This window comes from Trachemys scripta, chromosome 3, assembly GCF_013100865.1.
Source record: "Trachemys scripta elegans isolate TJP31775 chromosome 3, CAS_Tse_1.0, whole genome shotgun sequence".
NCBI classification, from domain to species: domain Eukaryota; kingdom Metazoa; phylum Chordata; order Testudines; family Emydidae; genus Trachemys; species Trachemys scripta.
This window is the reverse complement of record NC_048300.1, coordinates 42053087-42077103: the sequence shown is the minus strand read 5'-3', so window position 1 is coordinate 42077103 and position 24017 is coordinate 42053087. Positions and strand designations below refer to the sequence as shown.

General features: G+C 41.7%; 2 protein-coding genes across 3 annotated transcripts in view; one reads left to right on the top strand and one right to left on the bottom strand.

The window, feature by feature from the left end:
- Positions 1–4390: 4390 nt before the first annotated feature.
- NSL1 (NSL1 component of MIS12 kinetochore complex) lies at positions 4391–23738 on the bottom strand. The gene is made up of 6 exons (XM_034764519.1): positions 23452–23738; positions 17855–17939; positions 12170–12300; positions 10536–10590; positions 6810–6877; positions 4391–6087 (listed from the first exon to the last, which is right to left on the bottom strand). Exons 1-6 carry the CDS (start codon positions 23728–23730, stop codon positions 5812–5814), a joined length of 894 nt encoding a protein of 297 aa, XP_034620410.1. The 5' UTR covers positions 23731–23738; the 3' UTR covers positions 4391–5811.
- LOC117874420 (putative deoxyribonuclease TATDN3) overlaps positions 23721–24017 on the top strand; it is a 17610-nt gene continuing 17313 nt past the window's right edge. For both annotated transcript variants that reach the window (XM_034764521.1, XM_034764520.1), the window contains exon 1: positions 23721–23864. In XM_034764521.1, coding sequence (XP_034620412.1) covers positions 23805–23864 — 60 coding nt within the window. In that variant the 5' untranslated portion in view covers positions 23721–23804. The remainder of the gene's footprint in view (positions 23865–24017) is intronic.

Here is a 24017-nt window from a genome sequence, read left to right as displayed (position 1 = left end):
AGTATCTTGTGAGAAAGATTTCTGAAGAGGGATGGAGAGGAAAGGTGGGGAGGAGGAGGAGGAGGAGTGGAGAGGAACTGGATAGCATAGACCGAACTGACAGTGTCTAGGACCCAGCTGTCGGTTGTAATTCAGTCCCAAACATCATAAAAGCAAAGCCATCCTGTCCTTGAATAGAAGAGGGGTAAAGGGAAGGATGGCTGGGACACTGCTCTGGACCAAGGAATCAAAATGGGCACTTGGGGGACATTGGGGAAGGGTATGTGGACTGTCCGAACCCTGGACCCATCTTCCTTCTCCTCTGGGCCCTATGCCCCTTTCTGGGGTAGTCCCACTGTCTTAGAAGAGGAAAAGGCTGCCCAAAGATGCATTGCAGATGTCACTGCATCTGTTGTTGACCACCATAGTGGTGCCTTTGCAGTGACAGTGCATACGCCCCCATGGAACAGAGGGTAGCCCTGGAATCCCTGAAGGAGTAGTCTCAGTCTTGTCCAAAAAAAGCACCCAGCCATTGAAGGGCAGATCTTCTACTGCTGCTGCACATTGGGAACAATGCCCGAAAAATGCAGCCAGGACTTCCTTTTAATGGTCACCACGGAGGCCATAACTCTGGATGAAGTGATTGCAACATCTTTTCCACCAAGCAGCCTTCAGTGATCAACACCCAAAATTCCTCTGTGGAGGTTTCAGGCAGCCTGTCTACAAAGTTAGGCATGGCAGTCCATTTTACAAAGTTGTATTTGGACAACAATGCCTGCTGGTTCACAATCTGTATTTGCAGGGAGGAGGTGGTGTAAGTTTTCCTACCCATTAAGTCCATCTTTTAGACTCCTTGTCCTTTAATCCACCCTGCTGGGCTCTATCATTCACTGTGGTTGCTACCAGGGAATTTGGGACCGGTTGGGAGTAAAAGCCCTCCAATTCCTGCACCAGCACTAAGTAGTGTTTCTTTATGTGCTTCACAATAGGTGGTACTGAAGCTGCCATGCTCCAAAGAACCTTTGCAGGATCTAGCACATCATTTATAGGGAGGGCCACTTTCCCAGGAGCAGACGGCTGCAGGATATCCACAGAAACTCTGCCTAAATGCTCAGCGCAGTCTTGGAGATCACTAGGCATAACGGTAAGACATTCGTGGCCAGTAGGTGCTGGGCCAAGGCCCCCCCATCCCAACAGTGAGACGAGTACCAATCCTGGTACCCACTGTGCTCCATAAACAGCCCCTGATGAGGGCCAGGCAGTGGAGAACAAGAGGAGGAAGAGCCCAGCCTTGACGCCAAGTAGTTTTGAGTTTCTGGGGATAATGGTGGAGCCAGCCCTGAAGGGGTAAGTAACTGGTCTGACTATCCGTTCCCCAAAAAGAAGGAGCCTGCTGGTGCTGACAGTGGAAATGGTACTGTCAGCACTGAGTACACCTCCGTTGTTCCCAGTGCTGGGAGTGGCACCGACCCCAAAGTCAGCAGTAGCATCAAAGTACGTGACGATGCTGAAGCGCAGTGAGGGGAGAGCCACCACAGTAATATCAATGATGCCTAATGCAATGGTGCCGAGGAAGTCCCTGGCACCAAGCCCAGCACCAGCTCTGCTTCCAGAGACTACAGAAGGTGAACACAGGGGTGCGGTGCCGACAGACCCAACAGTTCAGCAGCCAATAAACCAATGAGACTACGTCCTGGACCAAGGGAGAGGTTGGGATGGAAAGGCAAAGATGGTCCGCTAGCATGAAAACAGCTAGTGCCAGCATCACTCATCAGTACTGGACTCAACAGATTCCCTACTAACTACATACAACTAGGAAATACACAAAGCAATAGTTCTTAACTTCACAATTTTTCACTACACAGCGCTCTAACTCCAACCATGAGTGTAAGAAGGCACTGGGGGGGGGGGCGCTTAGGACAGTGCTGCCTCATATAGCCAGGGATGGGGATATGGCCACCCCTCTATCAGTACCGCTACACACATTTCTCCAGCTTCAGTGCGCACACCTAAGCTGCATCTACTTAAAGAAGAACTTTTAGTGTGCTCTAGCAGGACCCACACAGTGACTTAGTAGTAGGCTGTAGATTCACACTCTGGCTTGCCACACACTACCTCACCATGTTGAGGAGCATTAGTGTGCAAGTAGTACACAGTCCTTGCAGAAATGCTGTATTGTTAATTTGATGGTATAGTTTTCTTTGGGGGAGCTGTGGCAATCAGCAAGAGTTTGCTCTCTTTTTTAATCTCTGCAACTAGAGTAAATCCTTGGGAAAGAGTTGCTTCTTAGGAACTGGGCACTGGGTAGAGATTTCTGAAAAAGGAATTTACTTACATGCTCTTTGTGATCACCTCTGTTCAAGAACCAGTATATAAAGTGTAAATAAAACAAGTTACAATAAAAATAAACCCAGACACTGCATCACTGATTTCTCCTCCAATGGGAGCAGATCTGCAAGTCCCCAACATCTGCTGCTGCTTGAGAGAGTGGCAACAATGTAAGATATATTACATCTAAAATGAAAAAGGTAATGGGTCAAAAATCCAATGTATAATGGAAATGTGGCTAGAACTTTGACTATTAAGAGCAGTCTTTCCTTTATGGAGTAGGTAGCTCTTGTAGAATTCAGAGGCTATATTAAGAACTGCCAGACGTCTCCTGATGCAATACCAATTTACCCTAAGTTAAAAATAAAAGTTTGACTGTTGTGACATTTCAGTAAGTGCACACTTCCGACACTTGCCTTGCAACATTGCAGATTTCTATGGAAAGTTCATTGAAGGGAAAAAAGAAGAACAGGAGTACTTGTGGCACCTTAGAGACTAACAAATTTATTAGAGCATAAGCTTTCGTGGACTACAGGCTGTAGTCCACGAAAGCTTATGCTCTAATAAATTTGTTAGTCTCTAAGGTGCCACAAGTACTCCTGTTCTTCTTTTTGCGGATACAGACTAACACGGCTGTAACTCTGAAACCTGAAGGGAAAAAGTATCTTAGAAAGAAAAACAAAGCGCTTTGTTTTTTTTCTTTTTTGATCTGAATATGCAAAGACAGAACACTTGAGGTCATGCACAAGGAACACTGCAAAGTACATGAAGGGTCAGTCTTTGGTTCGCATTAAAAAGCTTTCCATATTTATAAACAGCAACATATGTACCATATAGTTCACCTTATCTCCTCCACTCCAAAGAGAAGCCTTTTGGGACGTTCTGCCTCGGTCATGTCCTCTCCCGTAAGTCTGGCCCATGGTTGTCATCAGATATCCTGAACTTCATAGAGCATCCGTGTTCAGACACAGAGCCTACCCACAAGACTTAAAGTGATATTTTTGTTTCTTACCAAGTTTCCCTTTAACCACTTTGCTTAACCTGGCAGCCTCACCTCTTTTCCCCTACCACTCAGGTTTGTGTCTTCTTCCACATCACATCCTGTGTTTGCAATGTTCTCCATGCTGCAGAACACCAAGCATCCATACTCACTTCATTCATATCCCTCTTGAAATCCCACCTTTCATGGAGCCTTCAAACATTGTCAATATGATGCCATCTTCAGCTCTGTTTATAAAAGTAGCTCCAAGATGCCTTGCTCAGGTTCTATTAAGGTGTTTACCTGATTTTTGCCTTTTGGAATTCTTTGTTTCTTGGGTCAGAGGTCAAGTCTGTTGATTGTACAAATCAAACACACTGTTGGTGCTTAATTACAATTGTTAAGGAAGAAGAGCCAAAGGCTCCCTGAAACCAACTAGTCTTTCTTACGCCGTTCTATTAACTTAGGAGATGCTTAGATACTAGTGATGGATGCCAGTAAAAAATCCTAAAATAAATAGTACTCACATATCGGTCTTACAAGTAGAAGAGGAGGGGTTTTATCTGCGGGGTTGAGGGAAAAGGGGCAGAAGGAACTGAGAAGAATACGTGTGGATCAATGTTTGGGTGAAGGAATGGGGTGATTGGTCTTCTCATCCCCACCAATTAAAAAAAAAAAAAAAAAAAAAAAAAGCACACAACCATGCATAATGCAGGTGGATTGTGATCTTCTTTCCTATCTATATTCTATATGCTAAAATAATCCCACCACTCTTGTGATCCCAGTCTTGGGCCTCTCAAGTAGATACTTCTGTTCATACTGAGTTATGCAGTGGTTTGGAGAGGACACATAAGAACCAGAATGGAACCAGCACCTAAGGTGTTATCAGGACTGTCCTGATGTTAGGATCCCAAGACAAAGCCCCTATTTTACCCCCCTGCGCCCTGGTCCCAATTTTTCATACTTGCTATCTGGTCACCCTACTAGTACCTAAGACAAAATCTGAAAGTAGTTTCCAAAGGTAACCGACTAGAGTCACTGCATATTCCAGATTAGATAATTACTCTTGAAGTGGTAAATAAACTAAATTGAGATTTCACATAGTATTTTTTAATTACAGTTTTATTTGTATAATAGCACAAATGTCTATTTACAAATATACAAGTCATAAAAACAATATTTATGTACAAATGTTCAACATACAAATTCTCACTCTGTACTAAATTTATATTTATTAGTCACAATATTTTAAACTAAAATTTGCCAGACATTTTTCTTAAAGATTTTCTGTCTCTGAAAGGTTAAGTGGGGCCTATTCTTTCCCTCTTACTGAGTCTCTTTGATCTGTGAAATTCTCCAATGAAGAGTTATTAAAGTTATTCAGTATGAGAAAGCACTTTACATGTTATAGAGAGAAGTTTATATTGCAAGTGTATATAATCAGAAGCCAGGAAAAAGTTATATTAATATCTTTGACTTCTAAAACATTTGAAATATAAATTATTAAGGCAAGCTGCTCAATTTAATACTCCGCAATCTTCTAGTTATTCTGTTATAATATGAAGAAACTCAGATATTGGATAGTTCAGCTTGATATTAATTTAATTTTACTCTACATTGATTTAGAAGTCTAGTCAAAAATATTTTACTTACAGATACATATATACACAACATTGCTTGGAGATCCTCTAACATGAAGAAGTATCCTCTAGGGATCCCAAAGTGGTTGCATTTAGACACTTGTAGTTAGGATGACATGGAAATGCCGATATGTTATAGATTACAAGACCGAAAAGGCCTGGTTTTTGTTCAAAAGCTATACTACAGGTAAATATATAACATTTTATTAAAATTCCATGTTTACATAAAAACATGGATTATAATAAAAATAAGCCAAATCCACCCAAATTTAGAATAAAAATAATTGTACTAAAAAAAAGACCAGTTTTGCAATTGCACACAAATTTCATAAATGAAAACTATATCTGATATATAGAGACTGATGTGTTTTAAAATTACTTTTCATCAACAATTAAAGAAACCAACAGCTATCTAGCTAGCTATATTTAAGGGAGCAATACGATAGGTTAATCCTCCAATCCTTTTATACACATGCTTTATGCATGAATAATCCAAATTGGACACAATAGATCTACTCACATACATAAAGTTGTGCAGTTGTGCAAGCAACTGAAGGATCAAGACCAGAGTTTATCCCTACAATAAAAGAATATAGAAAGAATTATAGGCTAATCTATAGAGTTTACTATTTTGAAGGACAGAGAAAAATTTGTGGGGATATGAGTGCACTCTGATGAACATCACTGCTAATGTACACATTTTCACCTGACTAGGATGTAACAGTAAAGAGAAAAAATATAAAAACATTAAAGGCTTCACAGCCACTAAGAATTCTCTTTTTAAAAAAACCTGTAATTCACTGTCAGAAAAGAACACAGTTAAACTATACTGTGGAAATGGGGAGAGTAGATTTTCAAGCTTGAAAGTAAGTGTAAGAAAAACTTTCATGTATTCAACGTAATTCTTCGTCGCAGCGGGTAGTACTTCATCTGTGGCGAATCTGTGGTTCTCTTTCTTTTCAGGATAGTATTAGAATTTTTACTGGCAGCAGTCTCTGCTGGTGTGACTTCCACTTGTGTTATAAAGCTTTGGATTTTATTTTCTTCCTTAGCCTTACAGCCAGCAAAGACTTCTTGGCGAAGCTTGCAGAGTTCTAAGATGGGCTGCAAAGTTAACGCTTGGGAAAATCCCTCTGCTCTTTCTATCAATGCTGGTAGGGACTACAAAGAAAAAAAAAAAAAAAAAAAAAAAGCATCTCCAATCCCAAGTTACATAATTAAACTAACATTATTCATATTAATTATGGGTAGAAAAAACATGTTAACTAGAATTAGACATCCATAAAAACCCCACCTAACACAATCTTTTGGAATTATAGTTCTGAGTTACCAACACTAACTCATAGACCAATAATAGCAAGAGTCTGCATTAGCAGCTCATGTAAAGAAATTTCAGTGCAAGTTTAAAGACTAAGCAGAAGAACATATGAACAGTTTATCAAGAATAAATATGGTGGAAATACTACAGCTCATTTCAAATTTCTTACCAAAGTGATAAAATGCCATTTAGTATATAGAGGCAGTACCATTCTTCTAAAATGATGGTTTAATCTTCCAAACACTGCAGGTACAGAAATCTTTAAATCTTTACAACACTGCGGATATTCCAAATTACAAAAATACTTCTACGGGTCTTTCACTGTGAATCTTAAAGGAAACTTAGTCCAAAGCAAGGGTTCTACTGCAATTATGTCTGATAAAGATGTAGAATCAGTAATTTTACAAATACAGGTGGCAAATTTTTGTACAAAAAGGATATATTGGCTAGTTAGAATATTTGCTTCATAAGGCTGTTTTACAGCATTGATGGAAAATGTGTTAAATGTTATGTGACAAAAATCACAATGAAAGATTTCCTCCCAACAGGCACACAGAAATCTTACCTTCATTGCTTCACTAATCTGCTTGGATGTGACCCCTGTTAGTTGCCTAAGATTTGCCATGTGAGAAGCTGCAAAGAAACACAAACATCAAAAATGCTATATTCCCCCAGAATTATGAAGTGACAAAAAACTTTTTTTTTTTTAAAAATAAAGAGCAGGAGAATATTACCAACTGTAAAAATACTTTTAAAAATGATTAAATAACTGCTTTGTTGCTTTCTAAGGCATTTTGTGATTCAGTATTTTATGTAACAGGAAACTAAAAGAATACACTGCTTTGTAAATTTAGTGATTCCCATTAGTAATAGTTTGATAGGTTATCCAGTAGCAGGGGAAAAAAATAAGCAGCCCTCAGGTTTCCCGTCACTTAACGACTGGGGCAATATATCAAACCAGTACTACCTCATGTCATATTGTACAACCCATTTTTCTCATTTAGCGTTTATAGAAGAATATGGTTTCCACATTCAAAGGATTGCCACAAACCAGTCACAGCTTTATTCACTTAGGAAAAATATACAACAAACGTTTACAAGTAATCTTCCCGCAATCCCATGAACTGTTATTTATATACATTTGCAGATGTTGTAATTGAACTAATTTTGAACTGAACTAAAGATTTTTTAAGGGCTCTGGTTCTAGGGTCTTTGAATATGAACGTACAAAATGAGAAATATTTTGCTATTTATTGCTCTTCATACATATTACTTCTATCTGTTCAGTTTTTATGCTACCTTGTGAGAAATAACCAATATGCCCCATGTTCTCAAAGTCTCCTTGACTGAAGCCTCCTAAACATTTTTAAAAAGACCAGAGAAGGCTAAGTAATGGTATGCATCTTAGGATTTCTTGATAAACATGTGCAAATAAATGTGCTCCATGAAACCACAAAGTCCAGAGGCACTTTCTATTGTTTCTTATTCACCAGTATAGATAGGCTGCTGTTTACCATACACGCAGCACAATACTTATAAGCAACTTGTATAAAGTTAGACTTACTAACTGAAAATATAGTATGAACTTGCATAAATGTCTTTAAACTCACCTATAGCCTATATTACTCTCTAAAAACCTGGATGTGGATGGTCATTTACCAACTTCCACCCCTAAAATTACGATTCTCTGTGCTAAATTTTATATGTTGCCATTATTATTCCTAGTCATTTATGTTGCTAGAGGCCTCATCGAGGTGCAGACAGGAAAAGCAAGATACAAGGTCCCTGCCCCAAAGGTCTGCAATCTAAATTAGATAAACACAGGAAACAACATCAACAACGAGGTGGTGAAGGAAGGAAGACAGTTACAACAAATAAAACCTCAAGACATGTTTATGAAGCTTAAAAGATTTCATTATATTAGACAATAAGATAGGGCAGAAGACAACAAAGGTGAAGAGGTCAGTAATGGAAAGTTAGACAAAAGTAACGGATTTGAGGGAAGGTTTTGTTGTTGATATACAACTAGAATTGCTGCCTTCAGCATTCAGAGTTACAGTTAACCTTTCCCACTCAGCAAAACTGGAGTGATAAGTGTTACTACAGAAAAATTAAGAACTCACTATAAACAAAATGGGAAGGTGTTCTATTAGATCAATTTGGAAAGAAGAGAGAAGTTTGGAAGAAATTAAGCTGCACAGTAGATGGAGAATGCAGGAAACACTTTCATTTTACCATACTGTGGCAATAACAGGATGAGAATCTCTACGTAAAATTAGTTCTTGTGATCATTCTGAGTAGGAAAATCAAAAATTTGGAATAATTTGCAAGCTAAAATAATAGACCTATTATGCTTCTCATCAAACAGTCTATCAAAAGCAATCCTGCACTCGTCTGCTATAGCAGGAAAATGAGCACTCTGCCCCGGGAAGAGTATTACTAGTGGAGACTTAGTCTGCTTCCTATCCAGGTGTCAGGCAGCATAATTCAGAAATGGCAAAGGATGTTAAAAAGGCAGGATTATTCAGATCTTGGGAGGAAAAATATTTGCACAGCAATCCCTCTAACTAAAGAAAGAGCAGTGGACTATGAATGGACACTCATCCAAAAGGACAGTACATCTCCGATAGGAAGTTTTGATGACAGGATACAGAGTGATGGAAGGCTGAGCAAAGTAAGGACTCCCCCAAATTGTGAGTGAGAAGACAAAAGCAGTTACTTGAGACCCCTCTAGGTAATCAGAAACAATGGCACATTGAGTACATTTAACATGTCACTATCGGTTAAAGTTTAGGTTTACATGGAGAGCATTATATTCCTCATTGTTCTAGGCTTTCCAAAACATAGGGAAATGAAAAAAGGATATGAAAGGTATTGAGTAATCTAAACATTTTTGGTTTCTGGCCACTGCACTTACTAAACTGGAATGCATTAACTTCCCAGAGACTATGCAAATTCTAAAATTCAGCACAAACGACGTGCTTTTTGTTAATAACTTGCTGTTGCTTTGTTTAAAAAGAGCAACAACAAAATAAAGACTGCCGACGTTCCAAAAGTTCATCCATGCTTAAACCTGCAGATGTGGATACTAACCCCACCACTGAAAAAAACTTCAACTATGAAGTGAAGTTCTTTACAGCGCCTGCTGGCATCTTAGCTACAAAAACTGGCATTCCTCAGAGCAGTCTCCTCTCAGTTACAAAAAGGAAACACAGCCTAAAGTAAAGTCAGATCAGCAATTTGAGAATTGAAAGCTTCTATCAAAACTTCCCCTCAGTTCTAGTTAATGTTTCTATTTGTTTAAATATTTTTATATTGTGTGAATGACATTGCGCTGCCAAAGCACACTGAGGACCTTGTAACCACAAGGTATGATTTACTGCATTCAAAATGCTAGAAATAAACCAACACGCTTTTAAAATAGGGTAGTGAAGATAATCCAGCTTGTAAAGACAAGCCTTGAAAGACGGCATCCTACTGATGGCCCTTAATGTTTTATTTGTTCTTAACTGTAAGTTCCTTAGGACAGAGACAGTGTCCTGTTTAGAAAGTACCTAGTAAACTTAGGACACTGATTAAATACTTAGTTTCTGCTTTAACAGTTACAATTTATATTTCATGTGTCCCATTGACGTTGTACTTTAAAAGGTGACATGAGTGTTTATTATAATTTTTAAGATGAAAATCAACTCTGTGCCACTCAGTACTGAATGATAAAAGCATGTCCAAAAATGTGTACTTTATGCTTCTTTCCCAGGTCAGCCAGTTCTTAGCAATTGCTTGCCTACTGACCGATGTTGAGAACCAAGTGGTATTCTCATAAGACATGAATAGGAACACAGTGATTCATCGAGTTTGGTATCTTGTCTACAACAGTGGACAGAGAAAGAAACTCTGCCCCAGACAGTTATTGGATAACCTGACCCACAGAAAATATTTGCCAAACCCCCATCATTTGTTAGTGGCCGATTTTTGCCCTGAAGCACAGCCTGTAATAGCATGAAGGTTCAGGACAAGAGAACTAGATGCGTGCAAATAAAGCAATGTAACAGTATGCTCAGCTACCACAAGGCTCTATGTCTGCACAGTTACATCCAGAATAGAAGTGTATTCAAATAACCAAGTTCTCGCTCGGATAACTATGCCCACAGAATGAACAGGTTAAAAATCTTTGTCTGAAAGTCACACTTGAAAGAGAACAATTTTATTGGCGTTTCTTAAAAAATTTGCATTCGGTGATTCCGTTAGGTAATGTTCTCTATACATTTGCATTGTCATGAGAAACACTTACCTTGAGAGGGCTCAGGCTTTCTCTCTTTTTGCTTTACGACAGGCCGATAGAGCTTCTGCATACACAAAAATAAATTCAAAATATTTTTCACTCTGAAATATTTCCTTAGATTAAGACACTACTTAAACCATGTTTTTCACAGTACCTAGCACAATGGGTTACTACTGTAATAAAAATGGTTAGTGGGATTAGTGCTCTACATCCAATACAGAGAACTGTTAGAAAGAGTGATCTAATTAGCTCTGTCTGCCCATTTCTTATTTAAATGTATATAAACACCATATTAAGCTTTATTTTGCCAAACTCTAAACTCATTGTTAGTGCAGAGGAAAGCAAGATTTTTAGCTGAAATCTAGATATTTTGGGAGAAGCATTGCCATCTGCTACATGATTTATGAAACAAAACTGCAGAGCAACTCTTAGGGAACCCTTCATGGAGCCTGGACAAACTTGGAACAAAGGGAACATTTATACAGAAAGCTATTAATATGGCCAATCACTGTCAGTTTCCGCTGTTCTAGCTTTGCAGGTATTTGTGTATGAATAAGAACATTCTCCCTCAAAACTCAGGTTCTCCTGCTCTTTTGACCATGCCATGAATCTTGTGTTCTGACATCAAGTAGATGTAGCAGAAATTAATGTAATAGTAGATTCAGCATTATGATTTTACTTCAGGTTGAGTGATGAGCAAGGATAGGCTCTGAGGGAGGAAAGAAACTTATTTCAATACCAACATCTTCAACAGTTAGAAAATGTTTTTAGTTTTTATAATACAAGGGAAAGGCGAGTAACATTTATATTCAAGTCTGACCCATAAAATATTTTATCCACTCCAAGTCACCTCTCAAAATTGTGAGCAGACCAGGATAAGAGAGTCACTTCTTTCTGTCATTAGTCACTATTGGAACAAAATTCTTGTGGCTCTTCGTTAGCTAGTCTGGAAATACAGAAGGCAACAGTCCCAACTGAGGGAAGTATACAACTTGCACTGCTCAAGCATTTTTAATGGATTGACTTGAAGATCCTTAAAGGAGGCAGCCTTCCTTTGGCAGATGTAGGGAGATTGACACACTTGTGCAGAGCAGGTGTAGCTGTTCTTCAGGAGGAGTGTTTTTTGGAGAAAAGTGTAAGGAAGCCCTGGAACTTCATTGTTATGGGCTATTATATGAAGCCACTGCCTTGAGACACATATATTGAGACAGTGATGGTAGTGGGAGTTGTGCTGCCCATGAGGACTCCTTACAGCCAAAGATGAGGAAAATATAAAAAGCTATTGCTCAAAAGTGGTTGAAAGCGATGTATAGTGATGCCACATTTTAACAACTTTGTAATTTTTGCTGAACAATTTAGGTAGAACAGAATAATTTAATTAGTATTACTGCAAAATCTGAAAGGACCATCAGTAACAAAAGCAAGAGGGGTCTCTTTGGGGAAATTACTTTTGGACTACCGTAAATCATAATTATCATTCACTTTGTAACCTGAAAACATTAACTATTAAAAACAAACAAACAAACAAACAAAAAAAACCCAAACAGTCTTGCTGCATATCTCAGCAAAGATTTAATAGTAGAGTGTGATAAAGTCTTATTACTAAGACTTCATCTTTACAAAGTCCAAATTAAGATCCTTACCAACATTTCTTGCTCTGCTTTCATGGTTTTGATTACATGTACTAATATCTTCCTGGGACACTGCTTACGCTTCGTAGCGGTCTCTACTATAAGTTCATCAAACTGATCTTCGAGGATTTTGATGTCAGAACCTAAATTCACAAGAAAAACAAGGTGACATAGTATACACAGTTATTTTAAGTGTCTTTAAAAAATACAAAAATTATTACAGGAAATTAAAGAAAAATAAAGCAAAATGTTGGTCAGTCCTTCCCCCTAACAGCAGGCATTAAAATTTCTCATGGCAATTAGTCTCCTTACCCCCTGTTTCAGGGCAGCTGGCTCAACAGGTGTTATTTGTACTGGAACAGTGCTTAGAGAACCCAATCAGGGATCAGGCCCCACTGCACTAGGCACTGTACAAATGTAAAATGAAAAGATGATCTCTATCCCAAACTGCTTACAATCTAAGTAAATTTAGTTAGTTACAGAGAGAGGATGGGGTCAGGTTTGTGTTTCCTGTTTTTTGGAGAAGTTAGCATCCATCAGCCTAAATCATGTAAAGTGAGCCTACATGAGGGATGCCCCATCCCCTCATAATGTATACAATACAGGGACACCGTCCTGAAAGTGTAAAGCTGCTAAAGGTACATGTGCTAAGTGCTCAGACTCCACACTGAATATTGCTATTCTTCACTAAATAGAGATTGATTCACAGACAGACATGATGTGGGACTGTCCAAAAGTAACTGCTTTCTAGAACTCTAAGACTGAAAGTCAGCTTAATATTACAACTGCATCTCACACATGATACTAATTTCCTGGATGCCTTGAATCCTTCTGAGAAGCTTCAGATTTATGAGAGCATTGGTTATTGTTAAGAGATGGGCTACACATATTTTAGTTTTATACTAGTATAACTATTTCGGTCAAGGCTGGGATTTTATTCCAAAGTACTTATAGCAAGGCAACGCCTAGTTATTCCCTTTTGCGAGTAAGCTAGCCTAATATAAGCTCCTTTATACCACTATAATTGCATCCACCTAGGGGGATTGTTCTGCTATAACTATACTAGTATAGTTAACGCAGTACAACTTCTGTGAGTAGACAAGTCCTAAGATGCTAGTTCTCATCAGCTCCCTTCAGCAAAGATAGTAGATGTTGGAGCAAGTAGCTATTAGAAGTGACTACTGATCCAAAGCCCATTAAACCCAATGGAAAAAACTTCCATGGGCATTGAATCAGGCCCTCAAGCTTGACAAGTATTTTGTCAGATCTACTAAACCCCATTACTTTGATATTTGTGGCAGCCTTTTCAGACGTGTATTCAGCCTGAAGACACATTCTAGACTTCAGACAAACTTTGCACTCCTTGAGAATTATTACAAGGTGTGCCGTAAATATACTGTGACTTAGAACAAAGGCTGGCTATTTTGAGACAATGCTCTTCTTCCAGCAGTAATGGCTGCTATTGTTCACCACATTAAAAAAAAAAAAAAAAAAAAATTACATTTTCTGAGGGACTGAAGAGTGGTAATCCTGACACTGAGCTATGCAATGAAAAATATAAAATATATATTTTACCTCTGTACTCATACAGACATCACACACTTATGAGTTGATCTTTCTGTAATACATAATTTTTTTTCTAAGAGCAAATTCTTAAAAGTATCAGACAAAATATGCAAGGCATTTTTCCCTTTGGCTGTAAAGTAAGGAGAGAAGTATTATGTGAGTAGTGTTTGCAGTATGTGTTTCCTATAATAAGTTCTTAGCTTCTCAAATATTGCAATTAAACTTGACAATTTTTAAAACTAAATACTATTAGATTTGTCTGAGACAACTTTAACCAGCTGTCTATGTTATTTAAAGTCATATCATCTATCATTACACACTATAAAAACTAGTTACCCTAACCCCATTTCCTTCCGTTTTGTAACAGTTACATTCCTGTATTCTAGAATGCATGTGATCCAAAGGCTGAGACCATTTTAGATTAGGGGTAGGCAACCTGTGGCACGTGTGCCGAAGGCGGCACGTGAGCTGATTTTCAGTGGCACTCACACTGCCCGGGTCCTGGCCACTGGTCCGGGGGGGCTCTGCATTTTAATTTAATTTTAAATGAAGCTTCTTAAACCTTTTAAAAACCTTATTTACTTTACATACAAAAATAGTTTATTTATATATTATAGACTTATAGAAAGAGACCTTCTAAAAAGGTTAAAATGTATGACTGGCACGTGAAACCGTAAATTAGAGTGAATAAATGAAGACTCGGCACATCACTTCTGAAAGGTTGCCAACCCCTGCTTTAGATGTTAGTGTATTAGGGAAAAATGGATATTCAGCACCCTCTACTGGTCAATCTGCGCAGCATCAGTGGATGTGGAAGAAATGCCAATAGGCAAAACAATAGAGTTGGGTGGGAAACTGTTTTCCCATTCCATGAAAATTTATGAGATTTCAAAATATTTCCTGTTCTGCACTGGGACAAAACCAAGTCCTTCCAAACATTTTCACAAAATAACCGATACCTCCCTGTCAGGCGAGTGCCCTGACCACCAGGCTGACGACTATTTGGGGTACAAGAGGGAATTCCTCTTTCAATCTTTCTGGTTGGAACTGTTCTACTTCGGCTATATAATCCGTTTGTCCCTGTACAATATGTACTTATTTATAGAAAGTGGAATAGCTCTAAATCCGACCCTGAAGTTTTGATTTGTTGAGCGCAAACCACCAATGTTGTGCTCTAACCTTGTTTTCCCATCAAAATAAGTGGGTTATTTACACATACACACAATTCACAAGACTTATAAAATAAGAATTTTTTAACAGATTTTGCACAACTGTAATGAAAATCAATAGTTTACATTTTAAAATAAATATTTTTCCTAGAAGTGTATTAACTGCAAACTTAAATGCTGAGCTGAGTACTTCTGGCATGTTTCCACTGATATTCCAATAAAAAACTAAAATTGACATTAGTTCAAAATGACCCAAAGTGGGTAAGAATTTTCAGATTTTTTTTTTTTAATTCAAATTTTTGTTTGATTTTTTTTAAAACGGGGAAAAAGTTTTCCATAAAGAAAAATGTATTCCAATAAAAAGTGATCCACATTAAAATAGAAACAAAAATATCCTTCCATAAAGAAAGTTTCCAAGATGATGCAAACTTGAAAAATACTAGTTTTACAATGGTTTAAGTCAGGACTCTCTAAAACAGAATCCATTTTCTCAGTTCCAAACTTTCTGCCAAAGAGGTAGTGATTCTGGAACATAGCTTGGAGTGTTTCCTAAGCCTAGGTCATCAGTTGCAGAGTTTATAGAGCTTGCTGACCAAGCAGCAGCTCAGGGAACTCTTCTTCCACATTCAAGTCCATACCTGTGTTTTCAATTTCACTCAACCAAGGGTAGCAGTTGCATGTGAGGAAGAATACCTGACACTCACTAACAGGTATATGCAACCAAACCACACTAACTGTCTTCTGTGAACACTAGAGGATACTAAGAATCCCCATTATTACAAATTAAAAGATATTAAAAGCAGTAACTGCATGTGACAGGGTGGATTAGGCCTAGAGGCCCCCTGCTGGAGGCCTTGTGATCCTGCCACATCCCACCCCAGAAAAGGCCAGTAGAGAGGTCCTCCAAGCTGCCTAGAATGGCTGTGTGGGAAGCAGCCACTCAGATTCCAACAGGTCAGTATAAGAAGAACTGCAGGGCCACAGCAAGTTCAGTTCCTTGCTGGAGCTGTAGGAGTGTAGACAGTGTGTGGCTGGCTGATAGAGCTATAGGACCTCGGATGAGGTAGTGCTGCCAGAAGCCAGGGAGAGCTAGAAGGAGCCCTGAGCAGATTGTGGGAACTCCATCAGGACAAGGTCCTGACGTAAGGGTGAAGACGGCACAGGGCCGTGGCGAAGTGGCCCAGGGAATCAGAGCAGCAGCGTGACTTAGGGCAGGACTACACTACAGCCGGGATCGAGGCTCTGAGATTGATCCACTGGCAGTTAATTTTCGTGAAGACCCACCAAATTGACAGCAGATTGCTCTCCAGTTGACTCCTGTACTCCACCCCCGACGAGAAGAGTAAGGCAAGTAGACAAGAGAATTTCTCCCACCAACCCCCCGCGGTAACTTGACCTAAGGTACATATTCACGTAGCTGGAATTGCAGTAGTGCGGTAGTGTAGACATAGCCTTAGATAAAGGGACACAGCAGATAACTATCTACAGGATCCCTGGGATGGTACCTGGAGTAGTGGACAGCCCCTCCCCCCTACCCCACACACACAGCCACTGGGGGAAGCAGCTTGGACAGTGAGGAACTCCAGAGAGGGGAACTAAACTATAGTGACCCAGCTGGAGAGCTGTAGCCAGGAAACCCCAAGAGGGTGAAGACACTGCCTCCAGGGAAGGAGCCCTGAGGCACTGCTCTATTCCGGAGCAGGGACAAACAGCGACATGAGAGGGCACTAAGAGAGGCCCCTGTTGAACATGTACCTCAAAAGGGGTTTGGTGTTGCTTTTATCTCACTGACAGAATATGTATGACTTGGGTGGATGGCTGAGTCAGTGAAGACCCACCACAAACTGAAAGAGTGCAGGCACTTGCACTCAGCCAGGGGGTGCTCGCAAGAGGTGAGTGCAACACTGTTACACTGCAAAATAACATTTTTCCCATTCATCTATTCATTACACCCACTCTTGTGTCTCTGGATATAGTCAAGAATGCCAATCCCTGTGATGTAAACATACTTTTCTCACAAGAACTGGCTTGAGATACCACCAAACAACCATCAAGATAGTATAGGAAATTACAGTAGTACTACCCAACATCAATTTTGCTCCTCTAGGATGCACAAGGAATTTAGCTTGTCGTTAATCTTTGGCTGGTAGTTTTGCAGGGGTGGGACTTTCATTACTTTGCATCCATTGAATACTCTATTATATGTTAACTGTTACAATGATAGTAAGAAGAAAAATAGAGTAAGAGAGTTACATCATAGCCTGGGGTGTCATGATTTAAAAAAATTGCAAAGTAAAAAAATAGGTTGTGAGTTTACTGGGAAGAACATTAGTTTCATTTTTTGTTAAATCTGATTTATTGCTTATTAAAGCTTTAAAAATAATATCCCTTCCATTTGTCCTATTCAATTCAGATAGTAAAAATAAGAGAAGAAACAAGACTAAGTGAATGGGACTGTAACAAGTGATCATGTAAAATGATTATTTTTTCAAACTAAATCTTATTTTGTAAATATTGCACTAGTCCTTTTGTTATGAACCCTTCTGCAGGATAATTACCATGAGCATTGGTTATATAAACTTCTTTATTTTGAAATGTCATTTACCTATTATTTATAAATCACCCATCATCTTGATGACTGAGTATCGAACAAATCTGAAGTCGTAAGTGTCAGAACAAACTGAGTTATCTTAAACACCCCGTTTGTTTCCAGGTCACAGGAATTTATATGTTCAAGAATTATTTTTCCTCCTTTAAATTTATATATGGAGGTTGTTTTAGGGGAAAGGTTTTAATTGAAAAGGTGTAAATCATTAATCTGAACACACACAGGCTTGGGTTCAGTCTGTTCTCTTCCCTAGGCATCACATATATTAGCAACAACAGGAGGAACAATTGCTTGATTAATATATTAAGTGCTTAGACTAAAGTGAAGACATTATATTAAAAACCAAACACACACCATTCTGAAGCTCAGCTTCATCTGAAGTTTCATGCCATGGGTGTCCATTAATGGTAATATTCTCTTGAACTGATGTTTCAAAGTTCTGTAAGAAATTCAGATCAAAATATTTAAAATAATATGCTTTCTAACCTACCAATGTAATATAACACAGCTGACAACTGAATTTAAATAACTTGTTCAGCATCTTCATTCAGGCAAGGACCCCATCCATGTTCCCTTGAGTTATTTTGTGTGTGTGAGACCCCCACGTGGTACCTTAACACAAGTTTAAAGCACATTAATGTGGTCTCTTGGTTTAGGATGGTCATTTGTTCCAAACATCCAGGAAGAGGGGACTGGCAAGAAAAAAATGAAAGAAAGTAGAAGGAAAGGATAATGGGAAGGGAAGTATGAGAGCATGCTGTAACCCATCCCCCTGTCTGGCAGGGGCAGAAGCTGCTGCAGAGTAAGAAGAAGTGCTGGCCTCCTCTCCTGGGCTTAGTGAGGATAAGGAGGGAAGCCATGCAGCTACCTTTGTCTATAGCAGGGGTTCTCAAACTGGGAGTCGGGATCCCTCAGGGGGTAGTGAGATTATTACATAGGGGGTCGCAAGCTGTCAACCTCCACCCCAAACTCCACTTTGCCTCCAGCATTTATAATGGTGTTAAATATATTAAAAAGTGTTTTTAATTTATAAGGGGGGAGGGGGTCATACTCAGTGGCTTGCTATGTGAAAGGGGTCACCAGTACAAAAGTTTCAGAACCACTGGTCTATAGATTATCCTACACTTTCGATTATAAGATCGTCTTTTCAGTTGCACATAAGTTTGCCAAACAACCTGTCTGAAATGAAAATTTTCATTCCAGGGGTCTGACTCAGGCTGAATTTTTTGATATGTTTCAGCTAAAATGGTTCAGTCATTTCCAAGAACGAGGTTAAGGAAAAATATATGCTTTGTCCATCTTCAAACAAACAAACAAACAAAAAAATGTTTTGTTGAGCTTTGGCACAGAATATTTGGTAGGTATGTCCCTGACACCATGGTTACCTATCTTTTGCTATTCCTGTGAAAATCCAATCAAATCCAGCCAAATTACAGCTTGTGCAACCTTAAATTGGCCCACTTGTGCATATGCGTTATGATACAGCCATTAGTTACAGGATCTCCTACTTTACACAGAGCCCCTCTCTCGTTCCCTGCACAGAATGGATGGTGCATACTAAATGGGTAGCTTTTAATCTTCATCATTCAAAGTGTGCCCCTCAGCCTTATTTACTGCACCCTATCCAAACACTGCATTGAATACAGAATAAATTAATGTCCTCCTGGGCTTTTCTATGGTGCTCTCACCATAGTAATTTAGCTCTTCACACAGCATTATCATCCCCTTTTTACATATATAGGTCTAAGGTACAGAAATTAAAGCCCAAGGGATCAACTAATTTTGGGTGCCTAAACTGAGAAACCTAGGACCTAATTTTTATAGCACTTTATATGATCGGAACAGAACTCCCACTGATCTCAGTTGTAGTTCTGAGTGCTTGATACTTCTTCAAATCCAACTCTTGATGTCGGAAGTTGGGTAGCCAGAAAATGAGCAACAAATTAGTGCCCACCTGTGAAAAGTTTGGTTTAAGTGTCTTTCCCGGCATGACGTAGGAACTATGTGACAGACATATGGGGTTAACAGGACCCTCCTTTCTCTTCCTGCAGCCCTCTGCCACATTCACTACACACCTTACATTTCTGCAACAAAAGGGGGATGAGGTGTCATTCATTATGCAACCCTGATTCATTCCCAGAGCATAGTCCATCCCATGCACTGAATGAGATGAGGTCCTGTAGAAAAATTAGTATATGTTCCTATGATACACTGTATCATAATGTATACACACAAGAGTAGAGCCCTACAACAGGACCCAACAAGTGTCAGGTCTGGGTCTAGCTGGGTAAGAAAAAAACAGACCCTCTTGGACTCAGGCCAGGTTGGCTCCACTCCTCCTGCCAGTGGGGCTGGTACATCGGCAGCTCCATGCCTTGCTCTTGCTGCCACATCACTGCACAGCGTATGCTGCAGAGTGAGTATGCCAAGGAGTTGAAACCCCTCATGTTCTGCCGCACAGCAAGGAGTGGTGGACAGCAGGAGCAGGGCACACTGCTGTGCTGAGCCCACAGGCACAAGTGGGCAGTGGTGGCAGCGCTGACTTGGGTTTGGAGGGGAAGGGTTGGTTGGGGTCAGGTCAGAAAACTATTTGACTTTCTTGGGTTCAGGTTGGCCTGGCTTGGGTCCAATTTTTAGGCCTGAGCAGAAGTCTAAACAAAGAGGGCTGAATCAGAGAGAGGAAATATGGTCAACAGGTGCTAGCCTCAGACCAAGCAAGCATGATGGGTTGCATAGACAACCTTAATTCTAGCATTACCTAATTTCTTAGTGCTTGACTTTGCTATCTTAATGTTCTTTTAATGTATTGTTATTAATAAGCCACAGAAGATAGGTATGAAGAAGCTCATTCAGAACCCATACAAATTCAACAATGAAGCCAGGTTTTCTTTTCCATGTGAGACAATTTCAAATTCTCACGTCTAAAGAAGATTGCTTCTGTTGTGGAGGTTGGGTACTGGCCACTTCTTTATGGTCTATGACAGCGGTTCTCAACTGGGGTCTGTGGCCCCCTGGGGGTCCATGAGCCCTTTCAGAAGGGAAGCGGGGCCCCACCATTGAAGCAGGGGGCACCCCCCTCAGGGTTGAAGCCGGGAGCGGCATGGGGCTGAAACCCCGAGCTCTCGTCTCCCCACCACCTGAAGTCAGAGCAGCAGGGAGCTGAAACCTCAAGCTCCGCCTCCTCCCTCGCTGAGGCCAGGAGCAGTGGGGCTGAAGTCCTGACCTAGGCAGAAGCCCTGAACCCATGGGCAGAGTTGAGGGGGCACAAGTGTGTTGCCCTCCCCACAAAAACTGTAGTGCCTTACCCAGAGTGGGCAGGTGCTCCCCCCATACCTCCTCCTCTCTGTCAGCTCCCCTCAGGCCCCACCCACCTTCTGGCCAGATCCTAGGCGGGAAGCCGGAGCCAGGCAGTGCGGGGCAGCTGCTCCTCTGGCTGGTGGTGCCATGAAGTGGGCAGCCGTGGCATTCCCCTGTCAGCTGCTGGTGCCCAGGGTTGCGGCTCCTTCTCAGCTCCCAGCCCACTTTGACTGCTCACGCAGCTGGTCAGCTGCCCAGGCGGGGAGCCAGCTCCGGGGCAGGCGGAGCCCTCAGGGAGCAGCAACCGGCACACAGCCCCAGACAGGTGGGTGGCCTGCTGAGGTGAGTCAGGGTGTGGAGGTTGCACTCCCTTCATGGACCTCACTGTGCGGAGCTGGCCAAAGTCCTGCCGGCCCCTGCCTCCCCAAAATAGACGTCAAACAACGCCTATGCCCAAGGGTCCCACCTCTGGCCCAGAGCTCTGAGTCCCCCCTTGCCCCCTGGGCATGTTGGGGGGGGGGGGGGAGAAATCTCAGAAAGAGAAAGGTTGAGAACGCCTGGTCTATGACATTTTTCAGAACATGAAAACCACAAAAATAAGAAAAGCTGGATGGTTTTTCTGCTTCATTAACCTATTTAAGGGGATACCAGCAATTTAGACTAGAGTACAAAAAAAAAAAGTGAGTTAAATTAGTTTCAGGTACTAGATGTTCCCTTGTATTCTTCTGACAAGTTTTTAGGGACTTACAATCACATTCTCTTTTTTTTCTTTGCTCTTTTCCTGTCCCTGCATGAAAGACCCATAGAAGCAATAGGGGAAACAAGACCAATCCCCAATCCTGAAATGTGAGCCACACAGGCAGATTCCTGAGCATGTTTGGAGCCCCAAAGTCGTCAATGGTCTCTGTTTCAGAGTAGCAGCCGTGTTAGTCTGTATCCGCAAAAAGAACAGGAGTACTTGTGGCACCCTAGAGACTAACAAATTTATTTGAGCATAAACTTTTGTGGCCTGTAGCCCACAAAAGCTTATGCTCAAATAAATTTGTTAGTCTCTAAGGTGCCCCAAGTACTCCTGTTCTTTTTAATGGTCTCTGTGTGCACACAACTTGTTGGACTGCAGGATCAGGGCCTAATTGACTGCACAGGAATAACAGTGACACTGACTGTACACAAAGCACATTAAAATGTACAAGACAAAGGCTGAAACACAGAGATATTTCCCCTTCTAGTCTTTAAAAGCAGCTGAGAAGGGATGCAAAGCACTGAAGCAGTGCCTAGTATTATCATCGTTCTTAGATTAGAATCAAAATGGAGTTGACAAATTTAAGATTTGGTCCGAAATCAACAAGATGAAGTAGTCAAGACAGGTGCGAAGTACTACACTTAGAAAGAAAAAAAATCAAATGCACAACTACAAAATTGCAATAGGTGGTGGTTCTGCTGTAAAGGACCTGCGAGTTATGGTAGATCACCAACTGAGCGAGAGTCAACAATGTCATACAGTTGCAAAAAATGCAAATATTCTGGGGTGCATTATAATAGGAGTGTTATATGGAAGGGTAGGTCTACACTATCGCTTAAGTCAATTTAACATATGTCGCTCAGGGGTGTGAAAAAGACACTCCAAGTAATACAAGTTACAACAACCTAAGCACTGTTCATAGGAGACGCTCTCCCACCAACATAATTACTCCACCTCTGCGAGAGGTGAAAACTATGCTGATGGGAGAGCGCTCTCCTGTCAGCCTAGAGCGCCTTCACCACACATGCTACAGTGCTGTAGCTGCACCCATATAGCACTTCTAGTGTATACCTTCCCTGAGAGACAGAAGTTAACTGGGGAGCTCTACTTGGCACTGGTGAGGCCTCAGCTGGAGTAGTGTGTCCAGTTCTGGACTCCACACTTCAGGAAAGATGTAGACAAACTAGAGAGAATCTAGAGGAAAGCAATAAAAATGATAAAAGATATAGAAAACCTGACCTGTGAGGAAAGGTTGCAGAAAACCTTAAGTCCTGAGAAAAGAAGCCTGAGAAAGAACCTGCAAAGTTTTCAAATACATCAAGGGCTGTTCTACAGAGGACTGAGAACAATTGTTCTCCAGATCCACGCAAGGCAGAGCAAAAAGTAATGGGTGTCATCTGCAGCAAGGAAGATTTAGAATAAACGGTAGGAAAAACTTTCTAATGATAAGGGTAGTTAAACTCTGCAACAGGCTTCCAAAGGAGGTTGTGGAATCCACATCGGTGTCTAACATGTTTTTATAAACCTCCCAACACCTGTCAGGGATGCTCTAGGGTCTACCTCAGCACAGTGGGCCAGACTAGGTGATCGCTGGAGGTCCCTTCCAGAGCTCTATTTCTAGGACTCTGTGGCTGCTCTCACCAACTCCAGCCCCCCAGGTCGGAGGCGGCTCGCACAGAGGTGGACGTTTAATTGCGGGACTGTGGCCCTTGGGCCCTCCGGGCTGGCTGAGGCCTCGGCTTCACCAGGGGCATCTGCCAGCCTCTTGGCTCCGCCCGAGGGGGTCGGGCGGGGCTCTAGTCTCTACGCCAGGGGGCGGAGCAGCCCCAGCCCCACTTTAAGACGGGCCCAGCCTCCCCCACCCGAGCGGGCGCAGCATGCGGCTCCCGTTCACCCCCGCGGCGGCTCTTACCCACAGCGCGTCCCGCAGCGCCCGCTCCCGGCTCTCGGCCCCGAGCTCGCCGGGCTGCCCGTCCGCCAGCGCCCGCACGTACGGGGCGCACAGCCCCAGCACCTCGCCCACCCAGCGCTTCGAGCAGCAGCGGACGCGCGTTTCCCGGAGGGCGGGGGAGGGCGGCCGCATCTCCGGCCCCTTGGTCGTCGCCGCCTCCATCGCTCTTGGCCGGGCCGGGCTTGCCGCCATTTCCCGCTTTCCAAACCGCCGGAAGCGGAACCCGCCCGAGCCCTTCATGAACCGGCGTCTCAGGTCACCTGTCCGGGCGGAAACCGGGCACCACTCAGCCGTTCCGGCCTAGGGCGCTCGGGATGGGGGCTGTGGGGCCGGTGGATTGTCACTGCCACCTCGCGGCGCCGGACTTTGAGCGGGTGCGGAGCAGCCCGGGCGGGGGCGGCCCTTGCTCACCCCCGCCTCATCGGGACCCCGCCCCTTGGTCACTCCCCTCCCCACTCCACCAGCACCCTCCCGCCCCGCCCCACCGGACCCCGCCCCTTGGTCACCCCCCTCCCTACTCCACCAGC

Excerpts from the sequence above, each read along its gene's own strand:
- NSL1 (XM_034764519.1), bottom strand. The coding sequence starts at position 23,730 with ATGAAGGGCTCGGGCGGGTTCCGCTTCCGGCGGTTTGGAAAGCGGGAA. Across the intron at positions 17,940-23,451 it reads CGCTGCGGGACGCGCTGTGG|AACTTTGAAACATCAGTTCA; the intron begins GTAAGAGCCGCC and ends AATTTCTTACAG. Across the intron at positions 10,591-12,169 it reads AAGCAGAGCAAGAAATGTTG|AAGCTCTATCGGCCTGTCGT; the intron begins GTAAGGATCTTA and ends TTGTGTATGCAG.